This window comes from Nycticebus coucang, chromosome 4 (assembly GCF_027406575.1).
Source record: "Nycticebus coucang isolate mNycCou1 chromosome 4, mNycCou1.pri, whole genome shotgun sequence".
Lineage (NCBI taxonomy): Eukaryota > Metazoa > Chordata > Mammalia > Primates > Lorisidae > Nycticebus > Nycticebus coucang.
This window is the reverse complement of record NC_069783.1, coordinates 96,888,339-96,907,656: the sequence shown is the minus strand read 5'-3', so window position 1 is coordinate 96,907,656 and position 19,318 is coordinate 96,888,339. Positions and strand designations below refer to the sequence as shown.

At 39.8% G+C, this 19,318-nt stretch overlaps 1 protein-coding gene across 1 annotated transcript in view; it reads right to left on the bottom strand.

Moving 5' to 3' along the window:
* IL18RAP (interleukin 18 receptor accessory protein) overlaps positions 1-8,006 on the bottom strand; it is a 37,278-nt gene extending 29,272 nt beyond the window's left edge. The window contains exons 1-6 of the mRNA XM_053589956.1: positions 7,968-8,006; positions 7,673-7,824; positions 3,920-4,021; positions 1,822-1,991; positions 495-819; positions 216-399 (exon numbers count right to left, since the gene is read on the bottom strand). Of these exons, the coding sequence (XP_053445931.1) occupies positions 216-399; positions 495-819; positions 1,822-1,912 (600 nt within the window). The 5' untranslated portion in view covers positions 1,913-1,991; positions 3,920-4,021; positions 7,673-7,824; positions 7,968-8,006. The remainder of the gene's footprint in view (positions 1-215; positions 400-494; positions 820-1,821; positions 1,992-3,919; positions 4,022-7,672; positions 7,825-7,967) is intronic.
* Between the last annotated feature and the right edge of the window lie 11,312 nt (positions 8,007-19,318).

The following is a 19,318-nucleotide window of genomic DNA, read 5'->3' as shown; positions in this document are numbered from 1 at the left end:
TCAAAAGGATGGTTTTGATAATTAGAGTAGCCAGGCTCTATGGCTACCCAGGGAACAAGACCATTTTAGAAAGTTGGGTCTCCTGCACAGACAAAGGGCCAGGTTTTGAGGCGCTCTAAACCTCAAATTCTCAAACACACATTTCTATAAAGTACCTGTGAGATGTTACCACAAAAACAGTGTTCTTATATTAATATCAGAGAACTCATTCTTACCTCATACCAGGTCACCTCTGGACTTTGTACACCACTTTGGCAGCTGAGACTGGGGCAATGAATGGAGCTAATGCTACCGAGAAGTAGGTATTGCGTATGTAAAACTGAGTTATCACAAGATGCATTTTTCTGAAGCTTAACTTCTAAGACTGTCTTGACACAACAGGCCACATCCTGAGGGCTCCTAAAAGATTAACGAGGTCTTGTGAACATAAATATTTTATCTACATAATAAAGGACTTGGAAATGTTTTCAAATAGGAATGCATTTGGAACGTACCTGCTCCTGGGTCTACAAACATAGGACCCAGAAATATTCATATCTCGGGTCAAAAAATGAAGGCTATTCTTCTCCTGGTGGATGTGAGGAGAGTTTTCTGTAATGTCCTGTAAATAGTCTCCATTCTGAAGTTGTAGGGACCACTGGACATCAGATAGGTCCTTACTACCCCCACAGGGCAGATGTTCAGAGGCTTGTGCTGGTAAGCATTGCCTTCCAGGACAGAAATGTGATTTCTGTAGCTCTGGCAAATCACAAAATAAGATAAACTCTTCTTCTTCACTCTTTGAAGAAGGTATCCAAAGGAGATTTTTGGTGTAACAATCTGAAAATCACAATAAACAAAACAACAAAGAAACACATCAGATGAAACTCCAACTTATATTTACGAATAGTACTTGATTTGGCAAGAGATAAAGCTTCCACTTCTATGTCTTTCTTCTTCACTGTTGCCCCTTTGTCAGGGAAAGGACGTGCATGTTCTAAATTTCTGGTCCCCAAACCCCCCTTGCTCCAGACACAGTTCGTGGACTGTTAGGAAGCAGGCCGTGTGGCCAGAGGTGAGCTATAGGTAGGTCAGTGAAGCTTCATCTATATTTATAGCCGCTCCCCATCACTCACATCACCACCTGAGCTCCGCTTCCTGTCAGAGCAGTGATGGCATTAGATTCTCACAGGAGCAAGAACTCTTCTGTAAACTGCCCATGTGAGGGATCTAGATTGCACTTTCATTATGAGAATCTAATAGCCTATGATCTGAGGTGGAGCTGAGGTTGATGCTGGAAATGTCCAAATACAGAAAAAAAAGCCAGAGCTCCCACTGATTTTGCATTATAGTGAGTTGTACAGTTATTTCATTATATATTACAATGTAATAATAATAGATATGAAGTACACAATATATGGACCAGGCTTGAATTATCCTGAAGCCATCCTCCACCCCGCCATCCATAAAAAAAAATTGTCATCCATGAAAGCAGTCCCTGGTGCCAAAAAGGTTTGGGACCACTGTTCTAATTCCCTGCAGTGTATCTCAGCATCACCAATAGCAGGCCTGGTTTCCTGTGAAAGATGGCTGGACCACTGCTGATCCTCTTTAGCTGCTCTCACTTAACAGTCAGCTACAGTAACTGGATCATCTCCATCAATGTTTGGTATCAGTTGAAAGCTGTTGTCCCCCGTCCTTCTCCTCCTACTCCCTTTTTAACAGTAGCAAGGAAATTAACTGTATGTTAATATGTCGTGCTACTCATGTTTCCAAATATCTGTCACTTTAAGCTTTGACCACAGGACTCACAGTGTTAACATGAAAAGTAGAAACCCTTACCTGAACTATTAAATCGTTCCATCCTCTCTCCTGTGACAAGCCAAAGAAATAACCAGCCCAAATAAGGCATTGTTCTCCCCACTCCCATCATCACTTCAGTAATTTACACATTTAGGCCAGAGTAGGGTAAAACGAGATTGAGAGCTCCACCCCAAGTATCCTCTTCATTTCTGTAAATCAAGAAACAGGAAGTGGAGAAATTGGAACCAGTGACCAAATACAAGTCACACAGGAAGCTTTGAAAGGGGAGGTCCTACCAAAATGCACCTTCACATACCCATAATTTGTGTGGGTATTTCCAGTTGTGCGTAGCAATCTTTTTTCCAGTGTTATCTCTATTACATTTAATGGAGGGAAATTATCTCAAGTTCATGGTATCCCTTAGACCTATGTACCATACTGTATGTTTTTTAAGTGCATTTTTTTCTCTTGTGGAATCTTTTTCTTTTTTTTTTTTTAATGTTCTCATGTATACATCTCTTTTTCTTTTCTTTTTTTTAATGTTCTCATGTATACATCTCTATGCATAATTTGGAAAAAGGTTTAAGTTTTGAAAAGATGACTCAGGCTGAACAAAAATGTCAGATTCTTCATTGTTAGGGAAGCTAGAGATGTAACCCCTATCTACAAAATCTGAGAATGTCTGCATATGACTATAGGTTTCTATTAACCGTTGGAGAATAAAGGAAGCCTGACTCTCCCTGTCCCAAATAAAAAAGAAAAAGTTGTCCCTGGATGGCATTGCTATCAATCTTCCCAAATAGAAAAGGAAAGAGAATCAGAGCTGTGTCCATGTGCTTTTAGTTCCCTTTATTGATAGGGTGGTCATAGTGATAACCACTGCCACTTCAAAGAGATGCAAGTTGAGAAGCCTGGGTGGATAATATTGAATTACTATTTCAGTTTTTTAAGCAGAAAACAAAAATGTTTAGCTACAAAATAGTTTTGTCTGTGTCTCTTAGAGTTCTGAACTAGTATCACTAACATAAAAATAACCTAGGTATAACCCCTGGGATCATAGTAAGTTCCCTCTCAACTTTGGCTAAAATTTCCCCCGAAACATTTTCACACTGTCATAGGCTCTTTAAAGAAGGTGGGAAACCAAATAAATGGTACAGTCCCTGTCCTTAAAGGTCTATAACGGTATGGAGAATACAGTAAAAAAAAAAAAAAAAACTATTCTGACACTCATTAAGACAATAAGGAGACTTTATTCAAAACTACTGCAATAGGGGAAAGAGAGCAAGTTCACCTCTCAACCCAGCAGGACAAATGGGAATTTATAGTTAAATAGAAGAGTGGGGCTAATGGATGGAAAATCACAAAGAGACATCAAGAAAATACGAACTCTTTCTAAACTGATTCAACAGAATTCTTGCATGAATCAGGGTTAAGGACTTAGATATCAAAGGTGTGGATGAGACATTGATTAGAAATCAAGGGTGATCAGATATCAAGGGTGGGTAATAACTTAGCAAGATATTTTGCTAAGACTGGGCTTGGCAGGCCAAAGATAAGACCAGTGCCAAGGTTGAGGCCTAATGAAGAAGGAGAGTCAGGGGAGCTGACTAAAACTTGGCCACTGAAAAGGTCTTTGCCTATGTAAACATGCAGATGAATAATTACAGTAAGACACAATAAACAAACAAGGCACAGTGATAATAGGAAAAATCTAAAGAGGGAAAAGGAGAAAGAATAAAAGAGTAGAAGAAGGGAGGAAGGAAAGGAGAGAGAGAAGGAAAGGAAAGGATGAAGAGAGGAACAGGGAGAAAGAGGGAAGAAGGCTAAGTTACATTAATATTATTATATGGTGACTATAAAAGTTCCCTTTAAAAATTGTCTCCTGAAAATATCCTTCATTTTTTTTAAGCCATTGACAAAATATTTCTTTATCTCTATCTCTATCTCTAATTCTATCTCTATCTCTATCTTATCTTTCCTCTGCATCTACTTAGCTGTGGAAGTTTCTCTCTTCACTCCTTCCTGTGCTCTCTGGCCATTTTTGTAGCTACTTCACCCCCACCTGACTTCTTTTCAGGACCTTTATTTCCCAGGTAGCTCCACCTGTTCCCACAAAGACACACTTAGCTTTTCTCACCTTATAAAATTCTTCATCTCTTGGGTGGCACCTGTGGCTCAGTGAGAAGGGCGCTGGCCCCATATACCAAGGGTGGCAGGTTCGAACCCAGCCCTGGCCAAACTGTAACAAAAAAATAGCCTGGCATTATGGCAGTGCCTGTAGTTCCAGCTATTCAGGAGCTCGAGGCAACAGAATTGCTTAAGCCCTAGAGCTGGAGGTTGCCGTGAGCTGTGATGCTATAGCACTCCACTGAGGGTGAGAAAGTGAGACTCTAATCTCTAAAAAAAAAATTCTTCATCTCTAACCATTTCCACAAACACACACACAATACTCGCACACCCCCATCCATTGAACATGGGAATTAAATTTAATTATTGTAAATAAATGATTAATCATCAGAATTATAATTATATCTGTCTCTAACAGAAACATGCAGTTTGAGGTGTCTTGGGGATGGAACCAGAGTGTACCCAGCTCCGTATCCAGCAGCTGTGTGAGTGGGGTGGTTCTCAGTGTAAGATCTGGGTGTCAGCACCATGAGTAAGGGGGTCTGCAGACACAGAGGAAGGACAGGGACGGGTCCGGGAGAAACCAACTTTTAAGACTGAGTCAGGGCCAAGGGTAAGGAACCTAAAAGGAAGGCAAGCAGGAGAGCAGCGTTGGCACTCAGGACAGAGAAAGTCTGGCAGAGATAAGACCTCACCGTCAGCTGCTGCTGCAGAGACTGGCCCCGGAAGGACTGAGAAATGTCCACAGACTCTCAACCTTGAGACATGAGCCAGTGCGGTGGGGCGAGATGATGCAAGCCCCAGGATGACTAGAGCAGGGGAGGGAGGGAATGGGCCCCATGTGGGGCAGGCCAGTGGCAGTGATCACCCTTTTTGAAGATGACAGCACTTCACTTCGGGCAAGATTTCCCAGAGAGAGGAATGAGTCAGACAGCCAGGGGTCAAACACAAGTGAGAGTGAGGAGGGCAGCTGGAGGAGACGAATCTGAGACAGCAGGTGGAGCCAGGCAGGGCGAGCTCTGCCCAGACCCCTCCGGCTGCTGGGGTGTGGTGGGGGTGGAGGAATGGGGCTTCCTGAGAAGAGCCCTGCAGAGCCCCAGGGACAAGGCTAGGTAGGGTCACTGCAAAAACTGACTATTAGTACAAGGACTGCAGTCAAGGAAGCAGGCTGGATGAGCATCTGCCAAGTGCCATCTCCCCACTTGCCTTTCCCTTACCCACTGGGCCCCGGAAAGAAAATCTCCAGCTTGAGCCACCTGAGATGTCTTCCTAAAAAGCAAGTGTGAGCAGCCCATTTCCTTCTCAAAATTTCACAGACTTCCAACACACATGAGAAAAAGAGCTGATTCCAAAGCACCACATACAAAACTCTCTAGGATCTGGCTCTCATTGCCCCCGATTTCTTCCTCAGAGAGACCTTCCCTGACCACCTGGATAAGGAAGCCCCTCCCTCGCTCCTCATCTCTCCAGCTATTCATTTTATATTACTTTTGTCATTGCACATATTACTGTATACAAATATCTTATTTGTAAAACTTCTCCCCCAACTGAAATAGAAATTCCATGCTGGGAATAACCAAATCTGTTTTTCTTGGTTCTGCATCCTTCTTGCTGGACTAGAACTTTAACCAATAACAGAGTTCAGTAACTACTCTTTCAGAATTCAGCCACATGGCTGGAGAATTATTGTTTCATATACCTTGTTCTCCCACTAGGTGAGGAGTTCCTTAAAAATAGGGATCCTCTTGCACAAGTCAGATCTCTGACCGGAGGACAATGGCTAATGCATAGAGTGGTCAGTTCTGTGGTCTGAATACATGAAAAGCATTTCAGGAGGATTCAGAACAAAAGCTTATCAATCTATCATCACATCTTACATGTGCTGTGTGACTCCACTTAAGTCATTCAGCCTCTCTCTGCACTTTACTTTTATCTGCAAAATAACTTATTTGAATAGTTTTAGTAATTCCTTCCCCTTAGAGGGATGGATTAGAATTTCTGGCACTTAAATTGGGAAGTCTATTTTGTAAAAAGTACTCTGACTTGTAAACCACAGGACTAGATGATTGCTAAGACCATCCTGGCTCTACCATCCTAAGATTCCATGTCTGGATGTCCAAGTCTGTAGCAAATTGGTTACCGTGACACTAAGCAGTCTCATGCCCTCAGAATTGCCATCACTTTGAGATGTCAGACAATCCTTAGTGATGCACCCAGCTGCTGACCTCGCACCTCATGCCCCCTATGGCTTATTCCAGCTTGCAGCTTTGGTCCTGGGACAGTGTTTCTCAAATTGTCTTGATTCTAAGAATCACCTAAAATACTTGTTGCAAATGTAGATTTCTGAACTCACCAAGGACTTATTAAATCAGATTCTCACAGAGGAGAACAATGGAATCTTCATTGTAAACAAGTGTCAGTGCAATCATTATAATCCAAAAGACATCTTTGGGAAGCCCTGTTCAGGGGCAAGCATAGAACTTGGAGAAGTGGATCAGCACTGAGTTCTAGCAGCTGTGGCCAATGCTGTTGGCAACCGAACAACACATGGAAAAGCCCATTCCGGAAATCCCACTAATATGGGACAGCACACCTATTTATACCTTGTGGCTTGTTTGTCAAGACCTACCTTCTTAAGACCATCTAATGTCTGAGTGATGCCCTTAATTCCACCATCACCAAAAGGCTTCAGTGAATCATAAGGATTTATGCAAGTGCAGAGAGTACGATTTGGGGGCAACTTCAATCAACCAAGACTGCAAACTCTTTCACAGAAGTAAGATTATATCACACTAATTTACTTTCCATAAGTGAGGATGAGTATCACCCTTCTTGTTTTACAGATCAACAGCCAAAGCTCACATTGCTTGGAATAATGGTTCCCATTCTTAATGATAATCATCTGCCTGTTAGGATTTAGCAGAGAGACTGCCTTCTAGGGATAGAGGGCCTCAAAGCTTCTGATATGCCCATCACCACATTCTGTCCTTTACAAAAGGAATGAAAGCCTTTGAAAATTTGCCAGATCTCTTCCCCAAAACATTTTCCAGATGTATTTTTTGAAAGTCATATTTCTTTTGTCAGAGGATGTTTTTTCATTCAGCTATACCTTCAACTATGTTTGGGAGGAATAATGAACTAAAATTTTTGCTGACCAAAGCTTTCAGTGGAAGAACCAGCGGAGAGAGAGGAAAATGCTCAAGAAGGCAGATGTCAGCCAGGGAACTGAGGCCCAATAAGAGGAGCCTTACTGTCAAAGGCAGACTTAACGCTATTGTACATGGAGAACATATATGCAAATAAGATTCAATCTGATGTAGTAATAACAGTATTTAATTCAACTAATAGATTATGACTCTCACATGGCCCCTGGTAGGTTTGTACCCATTGTCTAAAGATAACAGATAATAAAGTATATCGTGCCTGCCCTAAGAGATCTTAAAACAGGCAGTTAAAATGGGCATTCAAATTCACCAAACATCTGCTAAACCCTCTGCTGTTAGCCCTGCCCATGAAATACTCAAAAAACTGTGGATAAATTTATTTTATAACCACCAGGTTTTTTTTTTAATGAAAAAACTTTTTTATAAAATCCCCATATATATGAAGATATACATTTTACTAGTGAAATAGCACATCTACTATTCTATAATATTTCAGGAAATGTAACTGTGTTAGAAATTCATTTTGAAAACTAAGCTCTTTTTACAATATTTTTGGGTTAGAAAATCTAGTAAAAAAAAAAAAAGTACTATTATCTTACCTTTGTTTCCTGTTCTTAAGACACAAAAAAAAGAGGAAGGAACTTCAAGCCCTTATTTCAGTGACTGATGGCTTTTTCATCTGAAGAAAAACATGGGAGAATGTCCATTTTCAAAGAGTTCTACTATTTTTTTCCTCCTAATCAGGGAATACCTGGAAAAGACACAGCAACTATTTAACTCAAGATGAATTTTAATTAATTGTACATAGAGAGAAAAAAGAAACCTGTGTATTTTGTAAATGACCACTGACATTGTGCAATGCATGGTCATAGAGAAGAAAATCAAATAAACTACCTGTATGCATAGAAGGAAATGCCTTGAAGATGAAATACCTAAAGCTCTTCTCTGACCAACCTCTTAGACTAGATAAAGTTTGTGGTTGGGTTTAGTTGAAAGAGTGAGTAAGCCTGTTTCCTTTACAGGAATTTCCTGTAAAGAATATTAACACTCAACTCAATTTCTCAACTGTGGGTTTTTTCTTCTTGTAAAACTAACCCCCTAAAGTGTAACCTTTAAGATGAAAACTTAAGCCTGTTTTGTTATTCATTTTTTAGTTCTGAAAAATAAAAAAAATACCTCATCAATACAACTCACATGAAGAAATAATTTATTGATACAGAGAGGGAAAGAAATTTAAAGGCTAAAATTATTCAAGGTGTTTTGCTTATTAAGAGAACACTTGAGAATATAATATACAGTTAAGAAGTACATTGTTTTGGTAATTGAGTGACTAAAACCATTAATGCTTAGGACACTCAGAGAACACACTAGTCACAAACAAAAACCTTTATCCAGAAAGCATATTGGTTAAGGCTGGACATCATCCTTCCTTAAGAGTCTATTATGCTAATAAAGATAAGGCTGTTACAGCTTAGCACATTGTAGGGGTGAGGAGAAACTTCCCCTTCACCCTAGAGGTTCACTGAAAGATCAACTCAAAAGAAAGCAAATTAATAGGATAAAGAGATGTATTTAATGTGTGTATAGGGGAGAGTCATAGTGTGATTACCCAATATCCCAATAAGGTTCAAAAGTTTACATACCTTCATTTTAAAGGGGAAGGGAGGTGAGGAACACAGGTAATTCTGTTTAGGGGAAAAAAAAGGGTTACTGAGGATGACCAGAAACCTGAGAGAATGAATGCATAGGGAAAAACAGCTTGACTTGCAAATGATTCCACTTGGAAATTAAATTAACCTGAGAGACGGACATTATACTTGAAATGATTTCAGCCAAATCTAGTTGCATCCTTGATCTTCTTTCCTGCAATACATTGAAATAACAGGGAGAGGAAAAGAAGTGGATTGTTCGTTTGATGGGTCTGGTTATTGACAAAGAAAAAGGGAAACGGAAAGCACTTTCCGTGGCCTGTTGATCTCTAAGGACCTTTAATTTAAAATGCTTTTTCTACCAAGCAGTCATATATTGGGGTAAAATTTCCTGAGCTCTTTCATCATCAAAGCTCCAAACCACTTCTACACATAACTGGAAAATAATATAACATATAAATGAAAACTAAGTTCACTTGGGGATGAAGGTATAGGGATCACAGCCAAACCTGTCCTTTTCCCTTGATCTGGTTCACTGAAAGATCAACTCACAATTACAGTAAATTAATAAGAGAAACGTTTATTTCCGAATACCATGCACATGGGGGGGGACCAAAGGAATGATTCCCAAAGTCTCAGTGATCATCGGTGATTTTTAAAGATGTCTTTTAGAAGGGAGGGGGGAGAGTGTGAAAAGTATAGGGCCGTAAGTGGTTGCTGGGGGGTTATGGAATGGAAACAGACTGGAAAATGAAAGATCAACTCACAAGAAAGCAAATTAATGACATTAGGGCCAGGTCTATTTGTATGGAATAAGGAAGTCAGCACCCTTTTCTGATACTAAATCAGGTTATTCAGGTTTTAAAATGAGGATATGTAAACTTTGGACCTTATTGGGATTTTGAGTAATCACACTGTGACTCTCCCCCACACACATGTTAAATAAATCTCTTTCTCCTATTAATTTGCTTTCTTGTGAGTTGATCTTGATGAATGGAAACTGAATTGTAGATTAATCTGAGAGACAGGTCTCATGCTTTAAATGACCTTAGGGCCAGGTCTATTCGTATGGAATAAGGAAGTCAGCAGCCTTTTCTGATTCCAAATCAGGTTATTCAGGTTTTGGAGAGGAGAGGCGAGTGTTTTCTATTCAAAAATGGCCTTTTAATTTAAAATATTCTTTATACCATGGAATCATATTTTTGGGTGAAATTTCCTTAGCTCCTTCATTCCCTTCATCTGGAACTTCCCTAGAAGTTTCACATATTAAGAGCTGAGTTGGTAACAGTGGAGAAAGTGGATTAGTAATCTAGTAATAAGGTGGTTGAAAGAGATATAATAACATAAGTGAAGATGAGAATGAATAAGTAGAAAAGAATGGATCTAAGCACGTTTCCCTACACTTCATTAAACCAGTTTTCTATTCTTGGAAATATGTTAGTAAAGGAGTTTTATCTTAGTAGTGTGGGTGCACAGATTACATTTTTCTTCTCTCTTTCCCAAAGTCCAAAGTCTAAAGTTTAATTAAGACAAGTCCCAAGAGTAATTTCCTCAGGCTTCAGTAGTCCATTGACCAGCCAGCTCCCAGTATGTGGCTGGAGCAGGGCATGTTGACCACTTCAAAAGTTACCTTGCAGGTGCTGACTAGACCTGTTTTTGCTTCTCAAAGCTCTCTTTAGCATGCTGTGATAGATCTGAGACAGGATACCTGAGAAAGGTCTAGGAGAACAGGCCTTTTCAAAGAGACCACAAGGATACACATGAGGGGTCCTCTCCATGGTGACTCAGCTCTTGGGAATTTGGAAACTTAACTTGGAAATTTCCACTTCTGTGAAATCCTGTAGTTCGGTGGGGGCTGGAATAGTATCTCGCACTTGATTCAAACTGGCCAGTGATAAAGGTACCTGTGGGTTGGAACTTTTTGACTGTAGATAAAGAGGGAAAGCCCAAGCCAGGCAGGAAGCATGGCCATTTAGAATTCTTCTATGCCATAAGCTCCCAGCCAGTGAATAAAGCTCCTCCTCTTATAAACATGGTGTTTGGGTGCTCTTTCTTTCTGTTGGGCTTTGTCTTCCTGCAACAGATCCAGGCAAGGATCTCTTCTACTTTCCCTGATGTTGGTATGGTCTGGATGATGGTATAGGTTTCTTTATACCTTGGTTTGAGGGGGACCAATACTGATCTTCGACCTAGACTTGATCTTTTGGTGTACGGATGCAAAAGACTACACAGAACAGTTAATTACTTATGTGGAGATCTTTGCTTCTCTTCTCAGGGCTCCTAACTGCCTATTCAATTCCATCTTTCCAAGTTCTTTTGGGAGTTTCTGCCAAATTGCAGAGGTTTGATGGAGATCAATTATACTTTATTTCATAAGGGGAGTACTTTAATTTTTTAGAAGGGGTACATTTAATACTGAACAAGATCAGTGGCAAGGCTTGTACCCAATTAAACTTAGCTTCCTAGCAAGGGGAATGTAGAAGTATTTCCCCAGAAGTTTCTTAATTTTTCTCTTTTTCTTTATCATAAGTGCATGCCTCATGCATACAACCTCTATTATCAACCTTGGATTTTTACACAGTAGGCTGTGATATTCCATGAGGCATAAGTTGGTCAAGCAATGGTGTCCTTTGGTGTTCATAAGAGTAACCACTGTGTATGGTACCTAAACTCTTGAGTTTTGTCCCACAGTTAACTTATTAGCCTCTTGCACCAGCATGGCAATGTCTGTAAGTGTTCATCTGGCTTCTGCATGACCTCAGCCACCTTGGATATGTTTATGGCTTTCTGGATTTCCTACACTGATAGGGACAAAGTCAAGGCAGGGTCTAGGGTAAGAGAATGAAACTATTTAGCAGTCACTTACAAATATCTATAAGTTCTGGATTTCAAGGTTAAGATTTGCACAATAAGAACGTTAGTATTCTTATTTACAGTATTAGCATAGTTCTTAAGATAATAGCTAATTTCTAGAGTTCCTACAGAACTGATCTAAAGTTCTGGGTAATTTAAGTGAATATTTAGCTTCCTATTTTTCCTGAGATATCTACGTAGACACAGCAGATAGCATTTAATATCACAAATTTTTCTAGTGTAGCCAATAGGCAACCTTTTTTGAGCTTTAAGGTTTCAGAGTAAATAAAACTACTATATACAATTCTATATGCTTTGGTCAGTCTCTTAGTCTTGTTTAACAGATCAGTTTAGTTAAATACCTATGTCTCATTTTATGAGCTGGCATTTCAGGTAAGGGTGGAATCTAATACATGTGGGCTGCAATTTTTCCTTTTGAACCATTTTTCTCTCTCTAATTTCTCACTTTACTAAAAACAAATTATAGCAGAACTAATTTAATTGCCAAAATAAATTATACTTACACTATAATGGGTCTAATTATTTGCATAAAGTACAGCAAGAATAATTATTAGCCATCTAGGCTTTTCTTCCTTTTAAAATTGGCTTTGCTGGAACCTTTTATAAGAAATCTCAGTTTGGACTTGAAAGCCTCTCCTGAGCCCAGGTTTCACTGGTGCCATTAGATACCTGTATGATTTGGGTAAATTCTTCTTCTCTTGAGATAAGCACACTGTGAATCCTAGACCTGTCAGAAAGTGACATTCTGGGGGGTGGAGACAAGATGGCTGACTGAAGCCAGATTTCTACAGAGGCTTCTGTCCAGAAGGAGAGTTAAAGGACAGAAATTTAGCAAGTAATCTGGTGGATTAGAGCTGCGCCAAGAAGGAAGTTTGAAGAACGCACATCAACCCTGCTGAGGCGAGCTATAACCCCAAGGATATAAACAAAAGGTATAAAATCCATCACCAAGTAGACGGGAGTCCCCTACGCCATGAGAATGGCTCAGAGTACCCCATAAACAAACGAGCAGAGTTCAAAAGTCCTTCCATTATACTCTACGGGAGAGACCCTATAAAAACTGGACCTACTTCCCCTACTAGGGTGCCATGGCACTCTCCTGCCAGGCATAAAACTGTGTAAAACTGTATATATTCTCTACCTGCAGTTCTGAGCTCCCAGCACTCCCCTCCGCTCTCACTCTGAGGTCTGGAAGCCTGTCCCCCAGGAGTCTAGACTTTTGGGTGATTTCTTGAGGGGTATGGACAGGGCCTGGAATGCAACTGATCAGTGCTGATTCTCCAGCATGGGAGTGAGGAGAGGACGGTCAGCTAAGAGGGAACCATGCCAGAGCAGCAGTGCCCCAAGGCTCAGAGCAGCAGCCGTTTTTGGCAACAGTAGGGCTCACCCTGAGATATTCTGGAGTCACACCCCCCTGTCTCTCTGGGCCACCAGAGGAGGCCAGGCATCTTCTCAGGTGGCAACCACTGGCAGAAGAGCATGGGTTCTAGAAAATGCAGGCACGGAGCCAGGAGATTCCCAGGGCGGGGCTGACCCAGAGGACTGCTTTACTGAGCCTAAGATGCAGCTGGCCCCTAGGGGATCATCAGCCTAAACAAAAGAAGGCAGGCAGAGGCGGGAACTGACAGGTAACAGTGCTCTGAATACAAACTACAGCGGCACAGACAGGGCCTGAGGCACAGGTTCTGGGAACTCAAAACAGTTTCTCTTCTGCAGGGGAATTTATCAGGGAAAGAAACAAATTCCTGCAAAGTTGTTCTCTTCTGTCAGTAACATCAATCAGGGGTGGGGCTGGAACTGAGGGAACAGCCCCAGGCTCCAGAGGTTGTCAGGCCTCACCTCTGCCTGCCGGATGGTGGCAGGGAGCAGCAGCCTTGCTGAGCAGACTTAGATCTCCTTGTGAGTCACATAGGTGCAAACCCCTGGAGTATCTGCTCATTGGAGGCAACTGGGTCACAGCCCTGTGGGGTTATCAGTGACTGGGTGTGACAGAGGTGCAAGGTGGGGAAGGAGGCATCAACCTTCCCAGACTAATCTATTTGCTGGGTGGGTCCCCCTGACTTCACGGAACACCAGAACAAGTCATTTTTGAGTTGTCAGCAGACACCTGCAATCTAGTTGCCAGAGACATTTTAAACTATCCCACCTGAGACTGGTGCTCACTGAGACAATTGATTTGGAACTTTTGAACTGAGCCAATCACCTGAGGACTATCCAAGTGGTGCCCTGGGAATGTGTTTGTAGGCAGCTTTGATTTTCCTTTTCCAATTGTTACCTGTTGGGGGGCAGGGTGACTTAATTGCTGGTATTTATCCACAGCTGAGACTTCAACCCAGAGTAACTGTTTCACTAGGGTCAGAAAGAGACCAGCTGAAAACAAGACAGAGCCACTTAGCCCAATCACACCAAACAGGTCCCCAGTTTCTCAGGCTGTAGCACTGTATGGGTCCTCGGCAAAGCTTCAGGGGAAAAATCACATGGTGTGAAATAATAATGGGGCAGAATCAGCAGAAAAACTCTGGTAACATGAATAACCAGAACAGATCAACCCCCCCACCAAGGAAAGATATGGCAGATGTAACTGAAGATCCCATTCATAAACAGCTGGCTGAGATTTTCGAATTCAGAATTTGGATTGCAAACAAGATTAATAAAATTGAGGAAAATTTGGAATTAGAAATTCGAGGGGAAATTCAAAAGTTGTCTCAAGAATTTAACAAACTTAAAGACAAAACCACCAAAGATTTTGATGCACTGAAGCAAGAATTTGCAGCCCTTAAAGATCTGAAAAATACAGTATAATACCTCAGTAACAGAGTAGAGCAAGCAGAAGAAAGGATTTCTGACATTGAAGACAAAGCCTTTGAACTCTCCCAAACTCTCAAAGAAGAAGAAAAATGGAGAGCAAAAAAGGATCATTCTCTCAGAGAGCTCTGGGATAATTTGAAGAAGGCTAATATCTGCCTCACTGGAATCCCTGAAAGTGATGAAGTAGCCTTGCAAGGCAAAGAGGCCCTTCTCCATGAAATCATGAAAGAGAATTTTCCAGACATGCAAAAAGATTCTGAAATTCAGATAGCAGACAGTTTCAGAATTCCAGCATGACTCAATCCAAATAAGACATCAGTCAGGCATATCACAATGAACTTCACTAAAGTTAATATGAAGGAGAAAATTCTGAAAGCAACCAGACGTAAGAAAAACATTACCTACAAAGGAAAGAATATTAGAATGACTGCAGATCTCTCTGCTGAAACTTCTCAAGCCAGAAGAGGGTGCTCATTCACTTTTAACCTCATAAAACAAAATAACTTTCAACCCCAGATCCTGCATCCAGCTAAACTGAGTTTCATTTATGATGGAGAAATTAAATACTTTAATGACATTCACATGTTGACGAAATTTGCCATAACCAAACCAGCTCTTCAGGATGTTCTCAGACCTATCCTCAATCATGACCAGCCCAATCTTCTACCACAAAAGTAAACTCACTCAGAAAATTTTGATCAAACTCCAACTTCCACAGTGGCGAAAGGATTAAAAATGTCTACTGGACTTTTGAAAAACTCAATACCCAAAATTTTACCAGACTTATCAATATTCTCCATTAATGAGAACGGCTTCAACTGTCCTCTAAAGTGGCACAGGTTAGCTGACTGGATACAAAAACTCAGGCCAGATATTTGATGCATACAAGAGTCACATCTTATCTTAAAAGATAAATATAGATTCAGGGTGAAAGGATGGTCGTCCATATTTCAGGCAAATGGTAACCAGAAAATGCAGGTGTTGCAATTCTATTTGTAGACACAATAGGCTTTAAACCAACAAAACTAAGGGAGGATAAGAATGGTCACTTGATATTTGTTAAGGGTAATACTCAATATTTTGAGATTTCAATTATTAATATCTATGCACCCAACCAGAATGCACCTCAATTTATAAGAGAAACTCTAACAGACATGAGGAACTTGATTTCCTCCAGCTCCATAATAGTCGGAGATTTCAACACTCCTTTGGCAATGTTGGATCGATCCTCCAATAAGAAGCTGAGCAAAGAAATTTTAGATTTAAATCTAACCATCCAACATTTGGATTTAGCAGACATCTACAGAACATTTCATCCCCCCAAAAACTGAATACACATACTTGTCATCAGCCCAAGGAACATACTCCAAAATCAATCACATCTTAAGTCACAAGTCTAACCTCAGTAAATTTAAAGGAATAGAAATTATTCCATGCATCTTATCAGACCAACATGGAATAAAGTTGAACTCAGTAACAACAGGAATCTGCATACTCATACAAAAACATGGAAGTTAAATAACCTTATGCTGAATGATAGCTGTGTCATAGATGAGACTAAGAAGGAAATTGTCAAATTCTTGGAACAAAACGACAATGAAGACATGAATTATCAGAACCTCTTGGATACACCAAGGCAGTCCTAAGAGGTAAATTTATAGCACTACAAGCCTTCCTCAAGAGAATGGAAAGAGAGGAAGTTAACATCTTAAGGGACATCTCAAGCAACTGGAAAAGGAAGAACATTCCAACCCCAAACCCAGTAGAAGAAAAGAAATAACCAAAATTAGAGTGCAATTAAATGAAATTAAAAACAAAAGAATTATACAACAGATCAAAAAATCAAAAACTTGGTTTTTTGAAAAGGTCAATAAAATAGATAAACCTTTAGCTAACCTAACCAGGAAAAAAAGAGTAAAACCTCTAATTTCATCAATCAGAAATGACAAAGACGAAATACAAACAGACTCCTCAGAAATTCATAAAATCCTTAATGAATATTACGAGAAACTTTATTCTCAGAAATATGAAAATCTGAAGGAAATTGACCAAAATGTGAAAGCACGTCACCTTCCAAGACTCAGCCAGAATCAAGTGGAAATGTTGAACAGGCCTATACAAAGTTCTGAAATAGCATCAACCATACAAAATCTCCCTAAAAAGAAAAGTCTGGGACCATATGGCTTCACGTCAGAATTCTATCAAACCTTTAAAGAGGAATTAGTACCTATATTATTCAACCTGTTCCAAAATATAGAAAAAGAATGAAGAGTGCCCAACACGTTCTATGAAGGAAACATCACCCGGATCCCCAAACCAGGAAAAGACCCAACAAGAAAAGAAAATTATAGACCAATATCACTAATGAATATAGATGTAAAAATATTCAACAAGATCCTAAAAAACAGAATACAGCAACACATCAAACAAATTATACATCATGACCAAGTCGGTTTTATCCCAGGGTCTCAAGGCTGGTTCATTATACATAAATCTATAAATATAATTCAGCACATAAACAAATTAAAAAACAAAGACCATATGATTCTCTCAATTGATGCAGAAAAAGCTTTTGATAATATCCAGCATCCCTTCATGAGCAGAACACTTAAGAAAATTGGTATAGAAGGGACAATTCTTAAACTGATAGAGGCCATCTACAGCAAACCCACAGCCAATATCGTATTGAATGTAGTTAAACTGAAATCATTTTCACTCAGATCAGGAACCAGACAAGGCTGCCCATTGTCTCCACTGCTCTTTAACATTGTAATGGAAGTTTTAGTTGTCGCAATTAGGGAAGAATAGGAGATCAAGGGTATTAATATAGGGTCAGAAAAGATCAAACTTTCACTCTTCGCAGATGATATGATTATATATCTGGAAAACACCAGGGATTCTACTACAAAACTCTTAGAAGTGATCAAGGAATACAGCAGCATCTCAGATTACAAAATCAACATTCATAAATCAGTAGCCTTTTTATATATACCAACAATAGTCAAGCTGAAAAAAACAGTTAAGGACTCTATTCCATTCACGGTAGTGCCAAAGAAGATGAAATAATTGGGAGTTTAACAAAGGACGTGAAAGATCTCTATAAAGAGAACTATGAAACTCTAAGAAAAGAAATAGCTGAGAATGTTAACAAATGGAAAAACATAAAATGCTCATGGCTCGGAAGAATCAACATTTTTAAAATGTCCACATTACCCAAAGCAATATCTGATTTTAATGCATTCCCTACTGAAGCTCCACTGTCATACTTTAAAGATCTTGAAAAAACAATACTTTGTTTTATATGGAATCAGAAAAAACCTCGAATAGCCAAGACATTACTCAGAAATAAAAACAAAGCAGGAAGAATCATGCTACCAGACCTCAGACTATACTATAAATCAATAGTGATCAAAACAGCATGGTACTGGCACAAAAACAGAGAGGTAGATGTATGGAACAGAATAGGGAACCAAGAGATGAATCCAGCTACTTACCGTTATTAGATCTTTGACAAGCCAATTAAAAAATTCGGTTGGGAAAAGAGTCCCTATTTAACAAATGGTGCTGGATGAACTGCTGGTGACCTGTAGAAGACTGAAACTGGACCCACACCTTTCACCATTAACTAAGATAGACTCTCACTGGATTACAGATTTAAACTTAAGACGTGAAACTATAGAAATACTAGAAGAGTGGGCAGGGAAAACCCTTGAAGAAATCGCTCTGGGCGAGTATTTTATGAGAAGGACCCCCCGGGCAATTGAAGCAGCTTCAAAAATACACTACTGGGATCTGATCAAACTAAAAAGCTTCTGCACAGCCAAGAACACAGTAAGTAAAGCAAGCAGACAGCCCTCAGTTTGGGAGAAGATATTTACAGGTTATGTCTCCGACAAAGGTTTAATAACCAGAATCCACAAAGAACTCACATGTATAAGCAAGAAAAGAACAAGTGATCCCATTGCAGGCTGGGCAAGGGACTTGAAGAGAAACTTCTCTGATAGGCGCATGGCCTACAGACATATGAAAAAATGCTCATCATCTTTAATCATCAGAGAAATGCAAATCAAAACTACCTTGAGATACCATCTAACTCCAGTAAGATTAGCCCATATCACAAAATCCCAAGGCCAGAGATGTTGGCGTGGATGTGGAGAAAAGGGAACACTTTTACACTGCTGGTGGGAATGCAAATTAATACATTCCTTTTGGAAAGATGTTTGGAGAACACTTAGAGATCTAAAAATAGATCTGCCATTCAATCCTATAATTCCTCTACTGGCATATACCCAGAAGACCAAAAATCACATCATAACAAATATATTTGTACCAGAATGTTTATTGTAGCCCAATTCACAATTGCTAAGTCATGGAAAAAGCCCAAGTGCCCATCGATCCACGAATGGATTAATAAATTGTGGTATATATACAGCATGGAATATTATGCAGCCTTAAAGAAAGATGGAGACTTTACCTCTTTCATGTTTACATGGATGGAGCTGGAACATATTCTTCTTAGTAAAGTATCTCAAGAATGGAAGAGAAAGTATCCAATGTACTCTGCCCTACTATGAAACTAATTTATGGCTTTCATATGAAACCTATAACCCAGTTACAACCGAAGAATATGGGGAAGGGGAAGAGGGAGATTAGGGAGGGGGGAGCATGGGCGGAGGGAGGGTGATTGGTGGGATTACACATGCATCTTACAAGGGTACATGTGAAACTTAGTAATTGTGGAATATAAATGTTTTGACACAATAACTAAGAAAATGCCAGGAAGGCTATGTTAACCAGTGTGATGAAAATATGTTAAAAGGTCTATAAAACCAGTGTATGGTGCCCCATGATTGCATTAATGTACACAGCTATGATTTAATAAAAAAAAAAAAAAAGTGACATTCTTTACTCACT